The sequence below is a fragment of the Stegodyphus dumicola genome, chromosome X1 (assembly GCF_044657685.1).
Source record: "Stegodyphus dumicola isolate Sdum_Otavi_A_Nest chromosome X1, ASM4465768v1".
NCBI classification, from domain to species: Eukaryota; Metazoa; Arthropoda; class Arachnida; order Araneae; family Eresidae; genus Stegodyphus; species Stegodyphus dumicola.
Genome location: NC_140780.1, coordinates 249333619 through 249358175, shown reverse-complemented (window position 1 = coordinate 249358175; position 24557 = coordinate 249333619). Strand labels below are relative to the sequence as shown.

Sequence of the window (24557 nt, the reverse complement as noted above, 5' to 3'; positions counted from 1 at the left end):
ATCTCATCTATTTCCTTCTATGTATGTAATTACTTTCTAGTTTGTAGCAACTATTCATGTTTCATTAAATATTCAAGTTATTTGTAAATTGGACTAGTTTATTAGCCCCTAGACAGCCACATCGGAAGTAAGTTTACGAACATCATATTCCCAGACAGTAAACACCGATTCTACAGATTTGGGGGCCTGTCCGGGAGGAGCCTAGGAAGAAGCATTATGAATATTACAAAATAAGTAAGTTTTGTTTCGATTATTTCCACATTGTTACTTCTAAGAATAGTGTTCTATGATATTGTGAATTAAGATGACTACCTTGAATTCTATTCCTAGAATTTCAAATTCTTTAAAGACTGGGCCTACTAAGTCAATTAAACTTTTACATCAAATTGTGTTTGGAACTTCGGGTGATCGAAAAAATAGAGCTAGATTGCGTAACTTTTGCGGTTTTCCATCTGATTTTAATATTAAAGAAACAAAACAAAAATTACTTAAAACTCTTACTGCAAATGATTTTATTTCTGTGTGTAATTTGTTACATCTTAATTATGATTCAAATCCTGATAAAAACTGTGATTTAATATTGAATAGTCTTTGTGATTTTAAGCTTTTAAAATCCGAAAGTGATGACGATGATGAGTTATCTGAAAACGAAAGTGTTTATGATTCTGATAAAAATGATGATATTAATTCTGTTCGGTCAGAATCACCTCCCATAAATAACTCAGTGAATGAAAACATTATAATGCCTAGCAATATTTCCTTACATTTTCGTGATATTCTACAAACTGTTTCTGAATTTAATGGCACTGATACATATCCAGTTGAATCCTTCATTGGTGATTTAGAAGAATCTTTTAAATTATTTAAGTTATCGGAATTACAGAAAATTGTGTTTGCTAAAAAATTGCTTACTGGTTCTGCTAAAGTGTTTATTAGGTCTTTGAAAGGTATAATATCATGGGAAAAATTAAAAGAAAATCTTTTATCTGAATTTGGTTCTAAAATAAACAGTGCACAACTTCATAATTTGTTACAGAAACGACACTTAAAACCTGGTGAATCACTTTCCGAATATTTAATTGCCATGCGTGAAATAGCCAGTCGCAGTTCTGTTGATGATTCATCAATTCTTGATTATGTAATCAATGGGATACCAGATCAGAGTAGTAACAAAATTGTTTTGTACGGTTGTAAAACTATTTCTGAATTCAAAGAGAAATTAAAAATTTATGAGAAAATTCGCGTTCCAGATACGAAGAATAAGGGTTATTCAAGTACTAACACACAAAATAAAACACGCGCTGTACCTAGTAAGATTAAAGAGCCAAGGTGTTATAATTGCGGAAGTTTAGGTCATAAGTCTAATTTTTGTAACAATAAGAGTAAAGGATTTAAGTGTTTTAAATGCAATTTGTTCGGACACAAGGCCATAGATTGTTCGAAAACATCATCTAAAAATATCCAAGATGCCAAAGCTGTTACTCCGATAACTCAGACTTGTCAGAAAGAAATGCATAAAATTGTTAATTTGGGTAATTTTCAAATTGATGCTTTAATAGATACTGGTAGTCAGGTAACGTTAATCCGAGAAGATATACATAAGAAGATAGGTTCTCCTGAACTTAAGTCGGCAGATCTACAGTTAACGGGGTTTGCTAATGGAAAAATTAAGCCTATAGGAAGATTTGAAGGTGAATTCGAAATTGATGGTTCTTCATTTCGATCAAATATTTGTGTTATCGCAGAAAACGAAATGTTTTTACAAGCGATCATTGGTACTGATATTATAAGGCAAGGGGAATTAACTGTAAATAAAAAAGGAGTCGAAATTAGAAAATTGCAACCTGAAAACTATTTGATGTGCATTCATGATATTTATAATGACGAGGAAATTGATTTAAGCCATATCAAAGACGGAGTACATAGAAATGAAATACTACACTTGGTAAGGAATTATGAGCCGAATAAAATAAAAACATCAGGCCTGAAGATGCGAATAGTGCTGACAGATCGGCTTCCAGTTTATTGCTCGCTGCGACGCTTTCCCCCAGCTGAGCAGCGTGAAATTGATAAACAGATTTCGGAGTGGTTGGAGAGACAAATCATTAAACAAAGCTGTTCTGATTACGCAAGTAATATCCTGTTAAGTAGGAAAAAATGTGGCTCATGGAGACTTTGTGTGGATTATCAGCGCCTGAATAAAAAAATAATTCGCGATCGCTTTCCTCTGCCATTAATTGATGATGTTATTGATAAATTACAAGCAGCAATGGTATTTACAACACTAGATTTAAAGAACGGATTTTTTCATGTTGAAGTGGACGAAGAAAGTAGAAAATACACATCTTTCGTGACACAAAACGGACAGTATGAATTTCTGAGGGTTCGATTCGGTCTTGCCAACAGCTTAAGTGTTTTCCAAAGATACATCTACGATATATTTCGTGATCTTTTAAAGGAGAATATTGTTGTAATCTATATGGACGACATCATTATTCCTTCCGAAAATGAAGCTCAGGGAATTCAAAAATTGAAACGCGTATTACAGACTGCATCGGAATATGGACTAGAACTAAACATTAAGAAATGTCAATTTTTGAAGCGCGAAATCGAATTTTCAGGACACAAAATTAAAGATGGGAAATTATATCCCTCTTCTTCTAAAACGAAAGCAGTAATTAACTTTCCAGAACCTAGATGTTTAAAAGATGTTCAAAGTTATTTAGGTTTAACTGGTTACTTCAGAAAATTTATACCTAATTATTCATTAATTGCAAAACCGCTTAGTGATTTACTGAAGAAAGATTCTAAATTTAAATTCGAAACTAAAGAACTTTATGCGTTTAACGAATTGAAACGCATATTGACATCAGAACCTGTTTTGTGTATTTATAATCCGAAAGCAGAAACCGAAATACACACTGATGCTAGTGCTGACGGTTATGGTGCGGTTCTGTTACAGAAATCCTTAATTGATAATCAGGTGCATCCGGTTTATTATATGAGTAGGAAAACGACAGACATTGAACGTAAATATTCGAGCTACGAATTAGAGGTTAAAGCAGTAGTAGAAGCTCTTAAAAAATTCAGGGTGTACGTATTAGGCATACCATTTAAAATCGTGACAGATTGTAATGCATTCAAACAAACTATGAGCAAGAAAGACATTTGTACTAAAATATCTAGATGGGCATTAATGTTACAAGATTATGATTACACAATCGAACACAGATCTGGCACCCGTATGGGACATGTGGATGCTCTTAGTCGAAATCCTGTATGTATTGTAATTCAAGATGGTATAACATTTAAAATAATTCAAGCTCAAGAAACTGACGAAAATATAAAAGTTATAAAAGAAGTTTTGAAGTCTAAGCCATATGAAGATTATTGTTTGCGGAATGACGTGCTTTACAAAATGGTGAATGGAATTGAAGCACTAGTAGTACCTGAGATTATGCAAATTGAAGTAATTAAAGATGCACATGAACGAGGTCATTTTGCTGCCAAACGTACTGAAGAACATGTGAGACAACATTTTTATATCCCTAAATTGAAAGAGAAAATTGAAAAATGTATCGCAAATTGTATTACCTGTATACTGGCCAACCGGAAATCTGGAAAGAAGGAATGATTATTACATCCTTTACCTAAAGAAGATATTCCTCTAAACACTTACCACATAGACCATTTAGGACCTTTGGAGAGTTCTAACAAGAATTATAAATACATTTTCGCGGTTATTGATTCGTTTACAAAATTTGTTTGGTTACATCCAACTAAAACCATCTCTAGTAAAGAAGTAATAGCTAAACTTGAAATTCAAAAATCATTATTTGGAAATCCCTGCAATATAGTAGCTGACAGAGGTACTGCATTTACTTCTCAAGAATTTGCTGATTATTGTACTAAGGAAAATATTCATCTATCCTTAATCACAACAGGATTACCAAGAGCTAATGGACAAGTAGAGCGGTTGAATTCCATTATCATATCAGTCATTTCTAAGTTGGCTATAGATGACCCTACGAAATGGTACAAACACGTAAATGATGTCCAGCAAATAATTAATTCGACTTTTCAGAGGAGTATCAATTCGACACCTTTCGAGCTTTTGTTTGGTACGAAGATAAAGACGAATAAGGACAGGAAGATTAAAGAACTAATAGAAGCTGAAATTCAGAGGGACTTTATCGAGTCTAGAGAAAATCTACGTAAAGAGGCGAAAGAGCAGATTCGGAAGATCCAGGAAGAGAATCAAAAGACTTACAATCGAAGTCGAAAACTCCCTCGTAAATACAAGATCAATGATATGGTAGCTATTAAACGCACTCAACTAGGGCCAGGTATAAAGTTAAATCCAAGTTTTTAGGTCCATACAAAATCACCAAGGTGAAACCTAATGACACAAACAACGTGGAGAAGGTTGGTTTTACCGAAGGACTTTTCAAGACTAGTACCTGTGCTGAATACCTGAAACCATGGACAGACAATCTTTGATAATGAAATACCAATTTTGATGATTCCTGATTTAGACGTTTTTCCCGACTAGACAAATTTCTCCCGATTTGACTATGGACTATTATTTTAAAGACGTGAACTAATTTAAGAAGACTGAAGATGATGTCTAAGGATGAAATGTATGAAGAAATACGGCTTAAAGAAGATGATTTTGAGAAGACGCATTCGAATGACGGATCTTGAAGATATCTAAGACGCATTCAGAAGATGTATCCAGACGGTATCTAAGAAGACGCATTCAGAAGACGTATCCATATGATGTTTAAGAAGACGGAAATACGAAGACGGATCTAGATGAATTGTTCCAGACAACATCAAAGGAAGACGTGTTTGTAAAATACATGTATTCAGATAGACTGTTAAAGATGAACGAACACTGAAAGAGCTTTGAAGAAGAGATAAATATTATTTCTGAGGATGTTAAGAGGATGAGAAAAGATGGCTGAAATAGACATTTAAGACGACTTTTCCATCAATAGTAACTAAAAATCCCCCTTTTTTTTGTTTTTTTAATTTTATTTTTCAGATCCCTAGATGTAGACAGTGGTGCTGCGGGAATGCGAGGCCGCATTCCATCAGGATGGACGAGCAGTTGTGGGTTGGCATCGTTCATATATAATCGGATGACGCGGCAAGCTGTGAGGGGAAATCTTTCACTTGGCCGATGACGCAGGCAGGCAGGCGATTCCGCCATGAAGACGATGACGCGATTCAAAGATGTTTGCTTATGAAATACGATTCCTTCTCTTCGTTTGTAAATAATCTCATCTATTTCCTTCTATGTATGTAATTACTTTCTAGTTTGTAGCAACTATTCATGTTTCATTAAATATTCAAGTTATTTGTAAATTGGACTAGTTTATTAGCCCCTAGACAGCCACATCGGAAGTAAGTTTACGAACATCATATTCCTAGACAGTAAACACCGATTCTACAGAAATTTGGCAGAAGGCATCAATTTTCAAAAAATAATACAGAGAAAATAAAGCACTTAAAATAGAAATAATATATCTAGTAAAATTAAATTATGTTTTTTAATATATATTTATAAAGAGGTTAAATTACATTAAGCTGTAAAAACTCAAGGGATGAAATATAAAACTTTCTGTTCAGAACCTCAACAGGGTACATTTTCCATACATAATGAAGGAATTATTATGTAAATATCTTGGGGCTTAACTGAGGAAAGAAACATGACAGAATGATTTTCAAGCATGCAAAAAGCTCCAAGAACTAAATTTATCAGTTTCAAAACAGTTGTGCATATTTACCAATAAATGTCAGATCTCTAGAGCTGTCAGTTTGTCCAGCAGTAAAATATTGGCCATGTCGTATAAGGAATATATTATTACACACAGTATGGTCTGTAAAAGATTTTTCCGGTAGGCTTTTTCTGGGGGTAGAAATTAAAATTTACATCAAAAAAGGGATGTTTTAAATATGCATCTAAAAACATATAATGTGTAAAATAAAATGAAAAAAAATATATTATCTACACTAACATTGCTGTACTTGGAAATATGCATCTAAATACACATCACGTGAACAATAAAATGTAAAAATATATTATCTCCACTAATGTTATTTTACTTGGAAATAACTAGCATATGTCTCAGCCGCATCTACCAAATAAATGATTTTCAATTATTCCTGTGAGCAAAATCATGACTTACAGCATGGGTGTCTAAACTATGACCATTTGAGGGACATATTGCAAAGAAAAAAAAAAAAAATTAACCAAACATACAATATTTTTGAACAAATTGAATAAAAATAAGCTCTAAGTTGTTTTATTACAATAAACTGACTTCTTTTCATTATTCATTTTTTAAAATTTGAATTACATATGTATGGTACATATTTATTATTAATTTGTAAAAATTTTGTTTTATTTAGTTTGGATTTCATAAGGATGGAAAAAATTCAAATTAATGAGATGGATGAATTTGCTTTTGTTGAACAAGCAAATCGATATCGGGTTCAATAGATGAGGTTGCAATTGTTAATACATTTCCAAGACGTTTGTCAGTGATCTTTGTCCTATTTTTGTTTTTGTATGCTTCATTCTTGAAAATAATTGTTCACAAATATAGGTACTGCCAAAAGCTGAAGACATTAATAAAGCATGATTGTGGAAATTAGGTTATTTATCGCTAGTTAGGTAATCTTTATAAAACTCCAGTAAAAAAACATTTTCAAATTTTTCTTCCAGTTGAATTAAAATTTTTATTGTAAAATGCCAACGAATTGATTATATATGAATCAAATTCAAATTTAATGTAATTTCTGTAAATTTAAATACTTTCATAATTTGCATTTGGGCCACACTTTAGACACCCATGACTTACAGCAGTTTTGCCTGTATCTCACACAGGTAACACTTTTTGTGTGCAGCATGATTTATGCATGTGTGGTTCAGGAAAATTTAAGCTTTGAAGAAAATTACCACACTTTTATTAGCACATTAAAAAAATAATAATTGAGCTTTCAAGTTTTATTTTATGAAGTTAACATTCTTAAATTTCTGTGTGAACCAAAAATAGATGATTCTAACAATAGTTGCAGTGACTGAAAAAGAAACAAGATATTATTGGCAAGACTGTAATGTGGAACTTTGTATTCCACCCAGTTCTAAAATATATCGTGCCAAATTGAAGTATTAATTTGTATCTAGAAATTTCAAGATGTGCAATAAATATAAAATGTCAAGTCATAGAAAATAAGTTTACTACAACAAACCCTTGCTGAAGATCGAGGTTGCGTCATTACCACATTGTGCACATGGTAAAACAGCATTCTGCAAAGTTAAGGGAAATTAAACAAATTTTGAAAGAACTTCTACGACTGCTTATTAAGTAGCTATGTTACAATTTTTAAATAGCAGATGATTTTTGCTTGGAACAAAATTTGATGTAAGTCATTAAATGTTTTCCTGTAACGAGTACAAAGTTTTTCAATGCTTCTCATAAAATGTCTTCTTTCTTCACTTGGGTCAATTCTCCATTAAAATTCAGTTTCTGTACCTTTTAAAAAAATAAATTAATTAATTTCTTGTATGTTGAATGCACTTTATCTTCTTCACTATCACTGCTTTTACTGATGGCTGGTGTAACAAGATCATCCAACTCTCCATTTATCATTTCAAATTCGTCATTCTAGATTTCTCTTTCTTCCATGCCTCAAAATCCTTTGCCGCCTATTACTTTCACAATTTTCTTGAGTTCACTTTCAAAACCCTTTGAAATTGTTGACAATTTCTGGCTAGAGCTGATGCCAATAACCATTTATGGTAGATGAATTCACTTGTTCCCATGCAAGCTTCATTATTTTTATACAATGTCTTATGTTAAAATGCTTCCAAAATGCCATTAGTGGGTCATGCTTTTTTTGCCTAGTGCTTTATTTGCAGAGATGTAAACATGCCTGACATAATAATATTTGGATGCTTTTATGATTTCCTGATGCACTGGTTGGATTATGAATGTGATGTTCGATAGAAGGAATAAAACCTCTACTTTTGAATGCAGTGCTGTGAATTGTTCTGGACTGTGTCCTGCAGCATTATCGGGAATTATGATACCTTTAAAGCTCAGGTTTTGTTGTTCTATGTAATGTTTGACTTCTTTAATGGATGAACTTTCAAATCAGTCATTAAAGAGAGCTTTCGTTACTCAACTTTTCTATTCCACTTTCACACAACTGGAAACTGCTCAAATTTTTTCCTCCCTTACAATGCATAAGACATTTTAGAATGATAAATGAACAGAGGCTTGTGAGTGAAGTTGCTGGATTGATCCCCCCCCCCAAAAAAAAAAGCAAAGTGAAAAGCTTTAAAACTTGGGAAAACCTTTTGTATCTTTGTGATGTAGGTTTGTTGTCCCATTCACTTATAGGTTCATTTCATTCTCACTGAAAACTTGATAACTTGTGTCCTTTATTTTCAGCCTGAACTGAGGTTTGAATTTCTCTTTGAATTGATCAAGTTAAAATGATGTTTAAAGTTCTAAAGAAAACCTTTGGTTGCTTGAGAGTTGATTTTTCTCTGAAGATTGGCCATATTTATTTAAAACAAAAGAAAATATCTAAGGCTTCATTTAAAATAGCAGCACCAACTACAACTGAAACTTCTTCCTTTACTTGATTCTCAGTCCAAGCTATCAACACTCTTTTTCAAAATAAAGTCTTTTTGAAACTTAAGTAACCTTTGCCACAGCTTTGACACTAGACTGAGTCTTTTCTTCATTCTCCCATATTGTTCTTGATTTGTTTATATCTAGTTCTTTTGCAAATGATGAAACATATGAACCATTTTTCAATTTACCTAAAATTCTAATTTTTTGAGATAATGTCAGAACTTTGCATTTCTTGTTTTGCTTTATCATACTTCCTTTTAGATGCCATAATAAATTTTTTAATTAAAAGACATACATATGCAAAATGAGAAAAGGATAAACACAAATACTTGATTACAGCTCTGATAACATGAGTGCAATGACAGTAACTCGGTTTGGGTGATTCAGCTAGCTCGCAATGCCAAGCAGAGTTAGCATATACACACTTGGGTTTTCTATTGTGAAGAGCAAGGTCAGTAGAGAAATAAAGTTACGTTCTTTCCAACAATTGAGTTTCATAAACTAACTTACAGAAACGGCAGAATTAAAAACACAGAAGGAATAGTTGCTTTTGAGTGAACTTCATTTTTGAGTCATTGGTGTCATATGTTAAAAGATTTCTCATTGGAAGAGTAAAACTGTATGAATGTAATGTTGTATTAAGTCTAGTAAAAAATACGCTGTTACTGCAATGCAGCTGATTTCCTGTAGTATATTATGTATAATTTAAATTGTCACGTTGGACAAATTAGAGGGAGATGATTAAGAAGATATGTATATGCTAAATTGTATTCTGGAAGGTATTCATATCAGCTTGTATGAAAATAATCTTTATAATACTGTTTATATGTACTTAATTTTGGGTCAACAGATGACTTTTTATACATATTTTGCCGATTTCAAGAAAATTCCATTTTTCTTACAATTTGGCAATAAAAAATAAACACATTTCGGGGACCTATTTTTTAAAATTTTAGTGGTCTTTCTTGAAGTCCTAAGTGGTTAAAATGTTATGTGATTAATGCTAGGTATCAGAACTTTATACAGGTTATAGTTAGTGAATTTAGAATGACATTACAACATTAAAGATTCTGCAGAAAGAAATTCAGTTCTGTATGACTGGAATGGTAAAAGAGCAGGAACATCAACACAACAAAGTACACATTGTATGACAAAGAATTGTAATGCATGAACTCATGGACAATGTTGATGATAATGGCAAAGAGAAGCAACAGCTCAAAGAGGTGCATTCAAGTAAAAGAAGACACATTTGCTAATGAACCATATGGGAAGTATTTCAAATACATCTAATGATTGTTTGTAACCATGTCAGCTCATATGATTCAACATCCACAGCATTAAGAGGTCTTAACCCTTTGACGCGTGGTGGTCGCACTTTGAAACCACCAACTTTCGAATTTTTTGAGTGAAAATCAATTGATTACTGATCTTCTGACTCTAAATAACACAAAATGATTACAGAATCATACATGCTTTAGGTCTTAGTACTTCTAATCAGATGCCTTTTAAAATTCGTTTTCAATGAGACAAAGTAACTTCCTTTTATTAATATAAACAACTTTAAATTTCAAAAGTTATTCATCGCACATCATGATTTCTATCATAAACAATAAAAAATAGAAATAATTAAACTGCATATATAAAAAAACCCTCTATATGTATGGCATTTGCTTTGTGGTTTCAGGGCACGACCACTGCCCCACTAGAACATTGTGTCACAATGCTCGGTGGTCACGCCTTAAAACCACTGCTCTTCACAATAGCGTTTGCTTGCTTCTCAAATAGGAATGTTTATTTTTACCTGAGTATAGATAAGGGGTTTTGAAATCACAGAGTTATTTTATTGCTAAACAATACATGCACCTGCCCAGTAAAAAAGTCTTTCTTTTCCAGAGACTGTTCTCTGACCTCAACACACTTGCTCCCCAAGCTAGTATTGTGATTTTATAAATTATTTCCTGTGGTTTAAGTTTAATGTAAATATACTTTGCTGTAATTAAAATTAGAAATCGTGTAAAGTTTTATTTAAATTAAATCTTTTGAGACGAAATACAAATAAAATAAGTATGAATGGGAAACGAATGATCCGTACCAAAGCCAAAAAGACGAAGCCCCCCCCCACATTGACATAAAAAAAACCACAAATTTCACGTGCCTGATGAAGATAAACTAAATAACGCTGGACATATACCAGTGAAATTTCGATCCAATCAGTGTACATTTTGTAGCACAAGGAAGAAAGATCATAGAATAAGCCACAAGTGCGAAACGTGTAACGTGGGTCTATGCATGTACCAAAAAGACAAAACATGCTTTGAACAGTGTCACAAAAAATATTTGTTCTTTGAAATTTAAAAAAAAAAGAAAAGAAAAAAAGTCTTTTTTTTTTAATCTTTTTTTTTACTTTTTTAATCCATGTAGCCAAACGTCCTTATTATGTAGGTGCTTATACTTTTACTGCTATAGAAAAATTACATAAATGTTTATTTTTTCTGACTATTTAGTTTGTAAAATAATGTAAAAAATATATATATTATGCAATTCTTGCATGCATTTTTTTAAATTTGTAAATTTCGTCATTTATTGGAAACACGCACGGGAAAAGGTAAGTTTTTTCCCCCCTACTAGCTAGGTAAGTTTCAAAGTCCTAGACGCGGGCTGGTTTCACAGTGCGACCACCCCCACTAAACAACGGGCAAGAGTATAATTTTTAAATTCATATATTATTTGTCTCTAGGATCATAATATTCAATTTCTAGAGTTTTAAGTTAAACAAATTATAAAAATAACATAGCGCGAGGCAAAGGGTTAAATGATACCACCTGTTGGCGCCTGAATGTCTGCTATGCGAAACCTTTCATCTCTAACTTAGTTGCCTAGCAACGACTCTTGTAACGCGCATGCGTCAATATCATTTGTTTTTGTATTTCTTTTTTTATTAGCTTGTTCGATGAGAAACGTGCTGCTTGGACTTTTGAATGGCTGCTAATTGAGCGGTTAATTTTCAAATAGAATAAAAGATGGATTTAAAAGAAAATTAGTTTCGTTATTTAGTAGCTACAGTCCGAAACACCTTTTAACTGGTCTTCCATTAATTCTTCTGCATCAACAGCATTGGCTATAGCATATTAAAAATCTCTTGAAAAGCAAAATGGTATTGCAATGGCTTGAAAGATGAATTACTTTTTTTGTTATGGCTTCATTGACAACATTCACATATAGGTGCATGCTGACGGCTAAGGCAATTTAGCTTGAATACTGCAACAGCATATAGAATTAAACCTCAGTTCATGGCATAGGAAAATATCAATTATGAAAGTCAATCATATGTTATCCTTATATAGGGATATAGCAAAATCCCATTTTTCAAAAGATAATATGTACACTAGAGTACTAGAAATGCACACATCAAATGAATTTCTTCTTCAAGATACAGGTTTAAAAGCAAGTTATAAGCATCATATAAATGTTACTTCCCTTGCTTGCAGTTAAAGAAGATGAGATGCTGCAATCTACATCATTATATGAATACTTGCACTATGTCAGTTCCTGTTACTAATTTTTATATAGTAAGATCAATATAATGCACAGTCACATAGTTCTCAAAATCAAATCAAATTTCACTGATGAACCCCATTCATTAGAACTGTTGCCTACGAAGCATGCGAGGAAGTCCAATGAGCCATAACTTTACATCTATTTAAATACAATAAAACAATAAATAAACTACTAACAAGGTACATTAAACAAAGTTGCATTTATTTTAAATGACATTTACGTTGATCCTTCACTGTCTTACATCATGCATTGATGCTCGTAATGGCCATACAGGTAATGGATTTTTTTCATCATTACCATTAAATACTTATGATGTCGTACAAATTCAAAAATCATTTCTTTATTTCAAGTACACCAATCAACAAACTTAAGCCCTCAAGCTGGTACATAAATTCCTACTACTATATAAATAACAAGTAGTACAATTAGTCTTTAAGTCTGTTCTGTACACAGTTTCACTAAAATTACTATAACTCAAGGTTTCTTAAACTGTGGGTAGCGACTCCCAAAGGGGTCGCCAAAAATTTTAGCAGTTTTGATATTTCTTTAACTTATTATAATAATTTTAAATCTACCAAATATTTTGACACAATGTATCTGAAAATAGATAAAGATAAAACAATACAGACAAAGAAAAAAACGAAAACGTTTTGACGCATTCTTTTTATAATATAAACGTTCATTTTCTTTGCTTTGCATGTAATGCTTTCATTTCGTTTGTTATTTAGTTAAAATTTTCACATTGTTGTATGTCTCAAAATTAGAAATTAAAGTTAATGACCTAAAACTGTAATAGTACAAGTGAAAAAATTGAGAGTTTCACTCACGCATGTGTAGGATTTATGCAATATTTATGGGGCCCCCAAAATTTCTGTAAATATTATGGGGTCGCGACTGGAAAAAGTTTAAGAAACTCTGCTATAAGAAGTCTCAAAGTAGCATAAATTTTCAAAATATGCTGCTAAGAAATGCCTTGGTTAAAAAAATAAAAATAATCCTCATTGTCACCACCACTGCCCATTAGTGGCCAAATAGTAAGATACTGAATGCTGGTTGTTTGACCCTGGTATGAAATCCCAGCAAATGGGCAGGCAGATAGAATGGTAGTTTTCATTGTTTTCTCCATGTATAAGATAAATACAATGCAGTTTTACTTTAAAAGAAATCCTCCATGAAGTTAACCCTTTTCTTAGGCAAACAGCCTATGTATGCTCTTCTGTAAACGCAAATTAAGAAATCACTTTTACAACAATGTTTACCATATTAAAATAAAAAATATTGCCATCACAGTTTAGTTCACAAACATAAATTCTAACATTTTTATCCCCTTCCAGATTAAAAACATTTTTTGAATAAATTCAGTTCCCACAATGTGTTTATCAAACATGAATAAAGATTTAGTGATCTCCCCTCTCAAAGGTTGACCACAGCCTCATTTTAATGATCTAAGTAATATCATGAAAGCTCAAGAGACAGTAGAGAAACTGCCATTTTGCTAAAGGCAGATAGGATAATTTCAACCTTAAACTGCTGATATTAAGACAAACTGTAGAACAGGCATACCAACTGAAGAGCAGCTAATGATGTTAATCTCAAACAGCGGTCTTTTGACTAATGCGTACCACCTAACCAAAAACTGAAGAACTTTAGTATCACCACTACATTTTAGAATGATTATTTTTCAGTTTCTCAATATAAATATTAAAAAAAAAATATATATTGCCATTTCCATAACATATTTGTATTAAATAAGCACACATAAAAAATATTAGATTAAAAATCACCATAAATTATATTATAAAAAAGAATATGTAAATTAGATAAACAAACAGAATTTTTTTATTAAATTAAACTACATTTATTTATACAAAACCTTCAAAATCTGACTTATCATTATCAGAATTAAATTTAACAAATGACCATCTAGGTCAATTTCATCATTCTGTTCTAAATCTCACTTCTTTCGACGTCACTATCTTTACTTTCATTTTCTTTTTTGATGATTTCCAATTTAATGAAAGCTGATATGATCATATTAGCTCAGACTGATTGCCATGCTTTATCGACCCATAAGACAAGCTTCCTTATATAAAGCTCTTTTCATTTGTCCGGAATTTGTGAAGAAATGGAGTCCACTTTGCATCCATTTCTCCCACTGCTTTTGTAGTTCATGCTTTAAAATTCTATTGATAGTGAGATCCAGCGACTGTAAAATTTTTGTAAGCCCGCCTGGTATCACTGAGACATTGATGGTAAGTTTTTTATTTTAGATCTTACCATATCCAGTAAATGGGGTTGTATTGGATCAAGAACAATGAGTTGGAAAACAGTAACTTTCCTTTTTCAATAAATTTCTCTCATCCCAAACATCACTTCTTCGCACATCCATCCTTTATCCGTTAGCGCAAATAATGACTCCTTTCGGGAAATTTCCTTTTGGAATTATTTTTCTTTTGAAAATTATCAAAGGTTTAATTTGATAATTAAAATTAAATAATTAAATTTGGGTTGTGCCATTGGCGGCACAACCCAAAACACAAGTAAAATTAAAAGTTCCAAGTAAAGTGCCTGGTTAATACTGAAATATTTTTTTCACCTATTGAATTAAGAGTTTTGCTTGGAGGACAGTCAAAAGTAACAGGCACTTCATCCATATTAAAGATTTTGTTCTTTAATTTTCTTAGATGTATACTCCAAAAACGCTATATATATATATTTTTTTTTTCAAACCAGTGCACGGGAATCTTTTGTCTAATTGTTGTTTTGGTTCTGATAGATAACTTCTTTCACTTTATGAACCTGAAACACCAATTAGGTTCTCCAACAAAATTTTTAATGCTCATTCTAACTGTTGATACTGATATTCACTTTCTCTCTGCTCTAGTGTTCATTTCTCTAAACTGTCTTCCAAAAGAGGCCAGGCTATGACACCAGTTCAACGAGATCTTTTATTCTTAGGTATTTTCTCTAATTCTTCTTGTTCGGACTTCCACTGACGAATGCATCGCTTGTCAGCTTGAAATTCCTTAGCTGCAAAGTGATTTCCAGAGCAGGAGATTTTTTTGAGTAGGAGATAATATTTTTAAAGCAATTAATTTACAACAATAATATTTTTAAAGCGCGAATGATAAGGCAAGCAAAAAGCAAGCTACAAAGCAGTAAAAACATGTATGAATGAATACAGCACTTGGCAAGTAAACATAGCTGTTTCCATTAAAACAAGAAGTCATAGGAAAAACGAAGGCAAAAACATGAAACTTAGCAGAAAGAACATGCATTTCGGTATCTTTATAGAGAGCGCCACCTACCTTAATTAGGCGAGTTTGAACTTATAGCACTGCCTTAGCGCAATCTGAGGTTAGAATATTGCAGCGAATTCTTACCGTTTCACTTGCGCATAACTTACGATCTGAACTGGTGAAGTTTTAAGGACAGAGGAAAAATAAAATTCCCTCAGAAACGCCGCAGACCTAAATTTTCAACTTTTAAACATGTATAAGCCATGGCTTATCTACCCGAAATTACGGTACACCTGCTCACATACTATACGGTTCTACGTGCAATAATTGCTACATGTTAAAGCAGCGCCATGATAAGAAGGGTAACCAAATTTATCCCCACTCAGAAATTTATAGCACTGCATTGTATGCTGTTTGAAACTGAATCTTCCAGCATGAGATCTTGAGAACTTACAGATAATCAACCTGATATAGTTCCGCAGTGCTACATCTGTAGATCATAAATTTCATTGCTACAGCATATTGCTATCAGTATTCCCATTCATGCCAACTACATCCATTTTTTCAAGTGTTTGCAACATCTTGTACAGTCAAAAGTCGTTAATTCGGACACCCATAATCCGGAATGATCTATAATCCGGACCTCAAAGCTAAAAACTTTCTGCACATGCGCCGTGTTGACACATGCGCATAGGCGTTTACGCGTGCGCGTAAGACCTCTTACGACTGTGTGATGCTAAAGCAAAGTTTAAAGTTTAAAGAAATTAAACATTTAGCAGTAGTATCAATAAAAGCTCCCTGAGATATGCTGTTCAGACATTGAAGACAATAAAAGATTTTGAACTTAACCAATTTATTAACAATATAATAAAGAATAAAAACACAGAAAATAAATTTCAACAATATCAGAGTCTTAGGAAAAATATAATATAACCATCATTCATCAAATAATATTTTTACCTGGTCTCCAAAACACTGGCATTCTAAACAAAATGTCCTAAACAGTAATTATGCGGCCTAAAAATGAAGCTGGCTACACATTCAATAAGTCCATAATCAATGGCCGAGAAAAACACCTGAAATTTAAATCAAGTTCTTGAAAACACTTAAAACCGGCCTAACTCCGTTTGCACGAGGAATCGCCGCTCACGTGTTTTAATTGCCGCCTTCATTGAAGAACATGGATGCCGCCCACAGCAGTCACTCATATGGTAGCCTCTGGAACCAAGGAACTTTATACTGGAACAATCATCTTATGGATATGAACCAAGGAACTTTTTCCGGAACAATCATCCCGCGGACAGGCACCAAGGAACTTTATTCAGGAACAGCCATCCCGCAAACCGGAACCAAGGCACTTTAATCACCGGACTACATGCATCCTTCTGAAGGGGCTGGAAACCGCTCACTCAAGTGCCAGGAAAGCAGGAACTAGAAGGAGACTAGAAGGGTTGAGCCAGAGCGACGCGAGATACTTATAGCAGAAGTAGGAATGACGTCATCTCACGGCAACCAATCAGCTATCGGCACGAATCGGCTTTTCAGATGATGTAACATCACGTTTCGTTTTTGCATCTCAATTAGGTTGAAATAGTCCGTTCTCAATGCAAACAGTGGCAGCAAGAAAAAGAAGTAGAAGTAACTACTATATTACATTAAAATAAGAACTAAACTAAATAAATATTTCAAGGAGGAGAGATGATGCAGTAAAAGGTTTACAATAAGCTATATTTTCCAACACTGCGCATTTGCGTGTGCGCAAGTGCAGAATACGGTTTCCCGTGCGCGTTTTATGTATAACGAACGGTATAAGCTAAAATTATCTAATTATCTATTTTAGTTAATGTTGATGATTGCGTTGTTCCTTAATTTTCGAATTGGATCCGGCTTATTATTTTTTTCAGACTGTAAAAGCAATACTATAAAAGTAAACTTGAACTTTCGATTATGTCAAATAGAATTTCCGAATCTGGAGCTCCCAAAGGATCGTACAAAACGAAAGTATGTTTCGATGTCCATCAAACAAAAAGTGGAATTGCTGCAAAAAATGGATAAAGACATGAAGAATGTGACAGAGAGGTTAGTGAAAACGAAAAAAAAAAAAAATTTTTTTTTTTTTTGTATAATTTGCTTCTGATAGTGAAGAAAGTGACAGAGAGGTTATTGAAAACGAAAACATTTCGATTGACAAATTAGTCGGTATTCTCAACACAGCAATTATAGGACTTGAACAGCGGAACTTTGTAACTAAACAAGAAATTATGTCTGTTTAATAGAATTAAAGAGAAAGTATTATCACATGAAATGAAGCAACTTAAACAACTTACATTGAAAGAAATGTTTAATAAAGTAAACAAATAAATATTAAGCTTTTTTTTTGTAAATTTTAATACCCTTTAGATCATAATTGTTCTTTATTTCATAAATTACGGTTTCATATTTTTAATTTTAGAATTTCTGCATGCCATCTAATGCGATTTAAACTGATGATCTATAATCCAGAAAAATTGATAATACGGAATCACCGAAGTCCCGACGAGTCCGGATTAAAGACTTTTGACTGTATTATTTCTTCTTCTTAATACTATACGCGACTGGAAATAAAATCAAGGTAAACGCTTCTGTATTCCTAATTACCAAACTGCTTTTTACCTCTATATCTATAGCCTTTTAAGTGGAACAATTTTTACATTGAGCAGAGTATGTGGAATGAATATTAATTAAAATTTTATTTTATTAAACTGGCCTTACGTAATAGGAAAAAAAAAGTTGTGCTAATAAATGCTTTGAAAGGAGAAATTCAAAAGTAAAATGACTGATTTTAATCGCAATTCCTTTACACTAATAAAGTATAAAATATTCCACACTATAAATATTAACACTTTATACCTGTCCGAATTGAAGTAATACTTGAGTGATCTGCTACTTGCATCCACTTTCCCAAAAGATGAGTAAAGAAATACAAGAGAGGCACAACTGCCTACTTTAAGAAGCCAGTGCGACATAACCTGAAAACAAAACCTTTTGTAATTTTTATACAGGATATCAAAATTTTTTCATAAAATCCACTTATGATAAAAGTCTAAGTAAAGCTTATTGGAGGCCCAATGCACCATATTTGATATATATATACTGAATATACCATATACTGAAATTGAATGCTTTATTTCAAATTTTAACTGTGAATAAATTATGTCAGAATGCTTAAAAGGAATCTCTTGAATGTTATTTTTGTTGTTGTGAATATTATGGTACAAAGTCCGTAATCCAGACCTCAAAGCCACAATTTTTTTTTTTTTTTTTGTATGCTTTACGCATGCACGTTTAATGTATAACAGACGGTATAAGCTAGGCTAAAATTATCTTTACTGATTCTAAGTCATTTCAGTTAATGTTGCAGATTGCGCTGTTCCTTAATCATCTTATTATTTTTTTGCAGACTGTTAGAGGAATTTTATAAAAATTAAGCTTGAACTTTCGATTATGTAAAAAAGAGTTTCCAGTTCTGGAGCTGCCAAAGGATCTACAAAGTGAAAGCATGTTTCGATGTCCATCAAACATAAAGTGGAATTGCAGCAAAAAATGGATAAAGGCATATCCGTCTCAAAATTATGTGAGGAGTATGACATTTGAAAGTCAACTGTATATGACATAAGCAAAAAGGAACTTTTTGAATATTTTGTGGATTCCGACACCCCACTTGCAATGAATAACAGAAAAAGGGTTTGTTATGCTAAAAGTGACTGCAGTGAAGGCGTGCCATTGACGAGTCCAATGCTAATGGCTCAAGCCAAATTATTTCATGAAGAAATGAACTTAAACACTGAGTGCACATATTCGACAGATTGGTTAACCAAATTTAAAAATCGCCATTTTATAAGACAATTAAAAATTTCAGGTGAAAAAGCTACAGTTGATACTGAACCTGCTGAACAATTTGCAGATGAATTCATTGAACTCATTACTGGTAAACAATTATCTCCAGAACAAATTTACAACGCTGATGAAACTGGTCTTTTCTGGCGATATGTACCGTGAAATACCTTGGCAACCTCTACAGAAAAGGCTCCAACTGGTGTCAAAGATTCTAAAGCGATACTAACAATTTTAGCATGCGCAAATGCTACAGGAACACACAAGTGCAAACCTTTCGTAATTGGAAACATACACGACCTCGATCATTTAAAGGAGTAATGATTTTCCCCGTTATATATCATGCAAATAAAAGAGCATGAATGACACAAGCGTTGATGAATGATTGGTTTGAAAATCATTTTATACCTGAGGATCGGTGACACTTCAATTTGGTTGGCTTACCTGATGACTCAAAAATAGTCTTGATTGTTGACCACTGTTCGGCGCATACTTCACTTAAAGTTTTAGTGAAAGATAATGTATTTGCATTATTCTTCCCTCCAAATTGTACGTCTATCATTCAGCCCGTGGATATCGGAACAGTGCGCATGCTGAAATACAAATATAAAGTAGCATTTTTAAAATCCATGTTAAATTTCTTTAACAATGGGATAACTGATTTGTTATTCACATAAAGCCAGAACCAGCGCCAGGGCTCGTATGGCTGCACCAAGTCGCAGAATTTTGGACCCACAGAGACTGCATCACCCAGTAAGATATCTAGCACCAGCTCTCAATAGGGCTTAAGTATATGTGGGAATTTATTTATTCAGAACTCTGATAAGCCTTAAGCATTTGCAAGAAATAGACATACATACAGTAATAAATAACTAAACTAATACAATTCAGGCTTAAATGTCTTAGTGTGCGATAGAAGCAAGATAAAATTTAACGGAACAACTTGTCGTTAGTCGCCAAGCTCATGATGCATAGCCAAATATGTATAGTGAACGACAGTTAAATTTGATGATAACCACTAATTTTAAAGATTTTCGGATATCACAAAACAAAGGTGAAATTTTCCAATTAACGGATTTTGTAATGAAATGTGGAGAAGCGGTAATAAATGAAGATGATATAAAAGAAGTTTTTGATTGTGATGACAATGCTTCTTGATCTTCAAACAATTAATGAATGGTGAAATCTGTAGTACGGTTCTAGATCCAGAAGAAAGTGACAAAGAAGTTACTGAAAACGAAAAAATTTTGACTGACAAGTTAGTCAGAATGCAGTTACAGGACTTCAACAATGTAACTAAACAAGAGATTATGTCTGTCTATAGAATTAAAGAGAAAGTATTAGCACAAAAAATGAAACAACTTACATTAAAAGAAATGTTTAATAAGGTAAAGAAATAACTATTAAGCCTTTTTTTTTTTTTGTAAATTTTAAAACCATTGAGATCATACATACTTCTATATTTCATAATAAATTTAATAAGGTAAACTTTTACCAATTCATGTGAGAAATTTCACGACATTTTAATAAATGATCGGAATCTATTGCAAAGTATTCACTCGAATAAAAAAATATGACCGTTAAAGAGAATCATAATTTTTTAAAATAAAATTTTAAATTAATTAACACATTGAGCGCCATGTCAGCCATCTGTGGCTGACACTAGACTTTTCGTTTAGGCCGCGTCAACCATCTGTGGCTGATGCTAGACTTTCCGTTTAGACCGCGTCAGCCATCTGTGGGTGACACTAGACTTTACGTTTAGGCCGCGTCAGCCATCTGTAGCTGACACTATAAACTTTCCGTTTCGGCCCCGTCAGCCATCTGTGGCTGACACTAGACTTTTCGTTTAGGCCGTGTCGCCTGCCGCTGGCTGACAGCGTGTAACATGATATATAACTATACAATTTACACTGTTTTATGGAATTACAGAAAAATTATTTAAAATTTACTTAATTTTGATTCATTACAGGACTAATGGATTTCATTGAAACATGGTAAGCATAAAAGCGGTTCTCCATTACAGCTACTACAAAATGTGACAACTGTCTTAGTCTTTTTCTGGCCATTACTCTGCCAGCTTCAGTTGCATTTTTATCATAACATTATTTACAATATTTCCGTACTTCAGAGGCTTTTCCCAGTTTTCTTTGAAATTTATGCTGTCGTTTTTTAGATATTCTTGCATTTCTGTTCGATGGAATATCTTCTTTTTTACAAATTGTAAGGGATAGCGCTAATTCTTTCCGGACTTCAGTAATGCTAATTTTTTTGCTTCGTAATATCTTTCTATAGAATGTAACTATTTACAAAACAGACTTTGCGCGTAACATGTTGAATGAATGCCTATAGGAATCACGTTCCAAATGTAAACTATCTTCTACTGCGATAAGAATGGCTGACCCTACAATACCAGCGCTTTTAAGTGGCACGCCTGGCCTGAACGGATTGCCTAAGAAATACGCTTGGCGCTCAACGTGTTAAAAACATAATATTAAAATTATCGTTTTTTACAAATATTTTTATAGTTACCAATAATTAACAATAAATATATTTTTGTATATTTATAGACAAGTATACGGATGCATACAATAAAATATAATTTTTTGAATTATTGGTCTGTTTTCATAACTAAATTACAATTATCATTTCATTCCATTTGTCCTGCTTTTTCTCAATGAAAATGCGGTCACGTTATTTTAAGGAGATAATCAATGAAAAATTTGAAGACTTATCAAGCAAGTAGGAACTGAATAAACTAAGGCAATTATCTATACCTTTTGTAATACCAGTTTAGTAATTTGTAAGAATATAATCTGCAAGTAGGATGCATAATTAATACACATAATCTAATATTTACCTTATTTTTAAAACAAATTTGAAAATAAAATTAACTTTAAAATTTTTTCATGTAATTGGCATTAAATTATAAATTTTTTTGAAACATTTATATTTTACACTTATAATAGTCACACATATTTTAAAGAAGCTTGGTGGCCTTTTTATTTATATTTTACTAACAGGTAGCTTTATATCGATTCTTTCTTTTATGCCTCATTTCATCACGCACTCGCTCAGTACAGAGGTATACACAAATTTTATGTCAAATGGCATAAGTGAAATTGTGAAGCAAAATAATAATCAGCATGACTCATAATAGATATCTGGCTGTTGTCACCATAGCTGCTTGCTTACAGACAGAAAGCCACTAATCAGAACCAACGTGAAGGCCTGTTGTTGCGATGGTTGGTCAGTGTTAAAAGTTAGCTATACTTTTTCTGGCTCAGTTAGTGTCTCAGTTTCCTGTAGATTTACTGGGTTGTAACCCAGTTAATACACAGTATTTAATATAAAGTTCCAATAAGCAACTGAAGCACCAGAGACGATAGGTTGTTTTGCATTGTTTTAAGTCTGATTAGCTGCAAGGAATAAAGTTTTGTGTTAATTTTTGCATTTTTCTGTTGTATCTTGCATGCACAATAAGGATTAAGGAAAGAAGTTAACTCATATTAAGATGCAGAGATAACATCTGAGGGTGAGCAGTTAGTTACAAATAATTAAATCATGTAGTTGGATACCCTTAGTCATAATAGATTTGCATGGTTAATTTTTTTATTTCTAAAAAATATTAATTAAAAAAGCACTAAGAACACTTTACACCAGTTGTAATTTATGATGCTGATTCAAAAATCAGATTAGTATATACATTAAAAGGTACAAAACACTTATATTTTATACCAAAAAAATGTTTATACATCTTTTTAACTGGAAAATTTTCCAGATACTTTAGCTAATTTACATCAATTTCCTCCTCTTTAGCGACATTTCTAGGTTTATTTATTTCAACAAATCAATGTTTTCAATCAATTAACAATTATGCAAGTCTCTGCTTCAGCTCCTAATTTGTTAATGTTTTAACAATGTGCATTTGAAGAATTTTCTCTTTTTTTAAAATCAATTTTTTTCAGTGTATTTCCTCTTTATTTTAGAATTTTGTGATTTAATTACACATTTATGTTACTCTAAAGAATTGCTTGTACTTAGAATGTAGAACAAACTGTTAATTTTATTTCTTTAACAATAGGAGCATTGAGAATGAAATGATAAAATGTCAAGGCCAGCAGCAGAGCCAATGTGGCAGAATTTAATGAAGCAGTCAGCAACAAAATTTTTAGAATTTACGGTAGGCACTGAGGTATATGTGGTGCACTAAAAGACAGATTATGAATCTTTTGATAAATCATCAGTTTTCAGATTCTTTTGCTTTCTTTGATTGCTTCAATGCTTGTGTCTAGTGAGAAAATAATAAAATAAAGGGAAGATAATTATGTTATGAAAAAAAAAAAAAAAAAAAAGAACTGGGATCAAAGTGAGAAAATTAAATAATTTTGTTTTCACTGTGCTTCCAAAAATTTTTCAAAAGATAACAAATTTATCATGAGTTTCCTATAAAGCCCGTACATTGCATGTTAATAATATGAAGACACTTTTCATTTCATCACATTTTTCTGGAAACTGTCTTGCTTTCAAAATAATAATCTATAAATCTTGCCTTTAGACCTTCCAAGTTGCAAGGTCTTAAATCTTAAATAAAAATTCTCCCTCTTTCCTAACGCTGTAGCCAGAAAATTTTTAGAAAAAAAAAAAAAAAAAAAGGTTCAAAAAAGAGAAGTGTAAAGTGAATTTTCAAGAAAAAAGTAATACACATTTAAATATTCTGAAGCATTTACATTGGGGGGGGGGTGTTATCATGAAAAAATATATAAGACAACAAATGAAATTAATTTTTAAATAATTACTACAGCATCTTTATTTTTTTTTTTTTTCTAAGAAATGTTTCGGAAACTGTCCTTTAGAGCCTTTATTATTTCGTTTATTTTTCAGATTCAAAATATTCTTATGTCACCAAAATGGAAAGTAATGTCACTTTAAATTAAGGCATGAGAAAATAAAAATGTTTTATTTTAATGCCACTTCTTAAATGTAATTTTTATGACATTTATGATATGGCAATGTTATATTTATCGATGCAAGGTGAGTAAAATGTTTGTAAAAAAAAAAAAAAGCATCAAAATTTTGTGGCTAATCTTTGGAATATGGTAACAGGTAGTTTGGTGGCATTTTGCTAAGGCGATAAAGGTTACTAGGTAGGACTTTAGCAGTGTACATGGATAAAGTCAAAAGTGTGCGCAATGCCATTTTTGTGCAATTCTGGGATTTTTTTTAAGTGAAA

The 24557-nt window shown here is 32.4% G+C and overlaps 1 protein-coding gene across 3 annotated transcripts in view; it reads right to left on the bottom strand.

The window, feature by feature from the left end:
- LOC118197184 (serine/threonine-protein phosphatase PGAM5, mitochondrial-like) overlaps positions 1-24557 on the bottom strand; it is a 74672-nt gene that overhangs the window by 32568 nt on the left and 17547 nt on the right. For all 3 annotated transcript variants that reach the window (XM_085807420.1, XM_085807421.1, XM_085807422.1), the window contains exons 2-3: positions 18341-18459; positions 5793-5914 (exon numbers count right to left, since the gene is read on the bottom strand). In XM_085807420.1, the coding sequence (XP_085663546.1) occupies positions 5793-5914; positions 18341-18459 (241 nt within the window). The remainder of the gene's footprint in view (positions 1-5792; positions 5915-18340; positions 18460-24557) is intronic.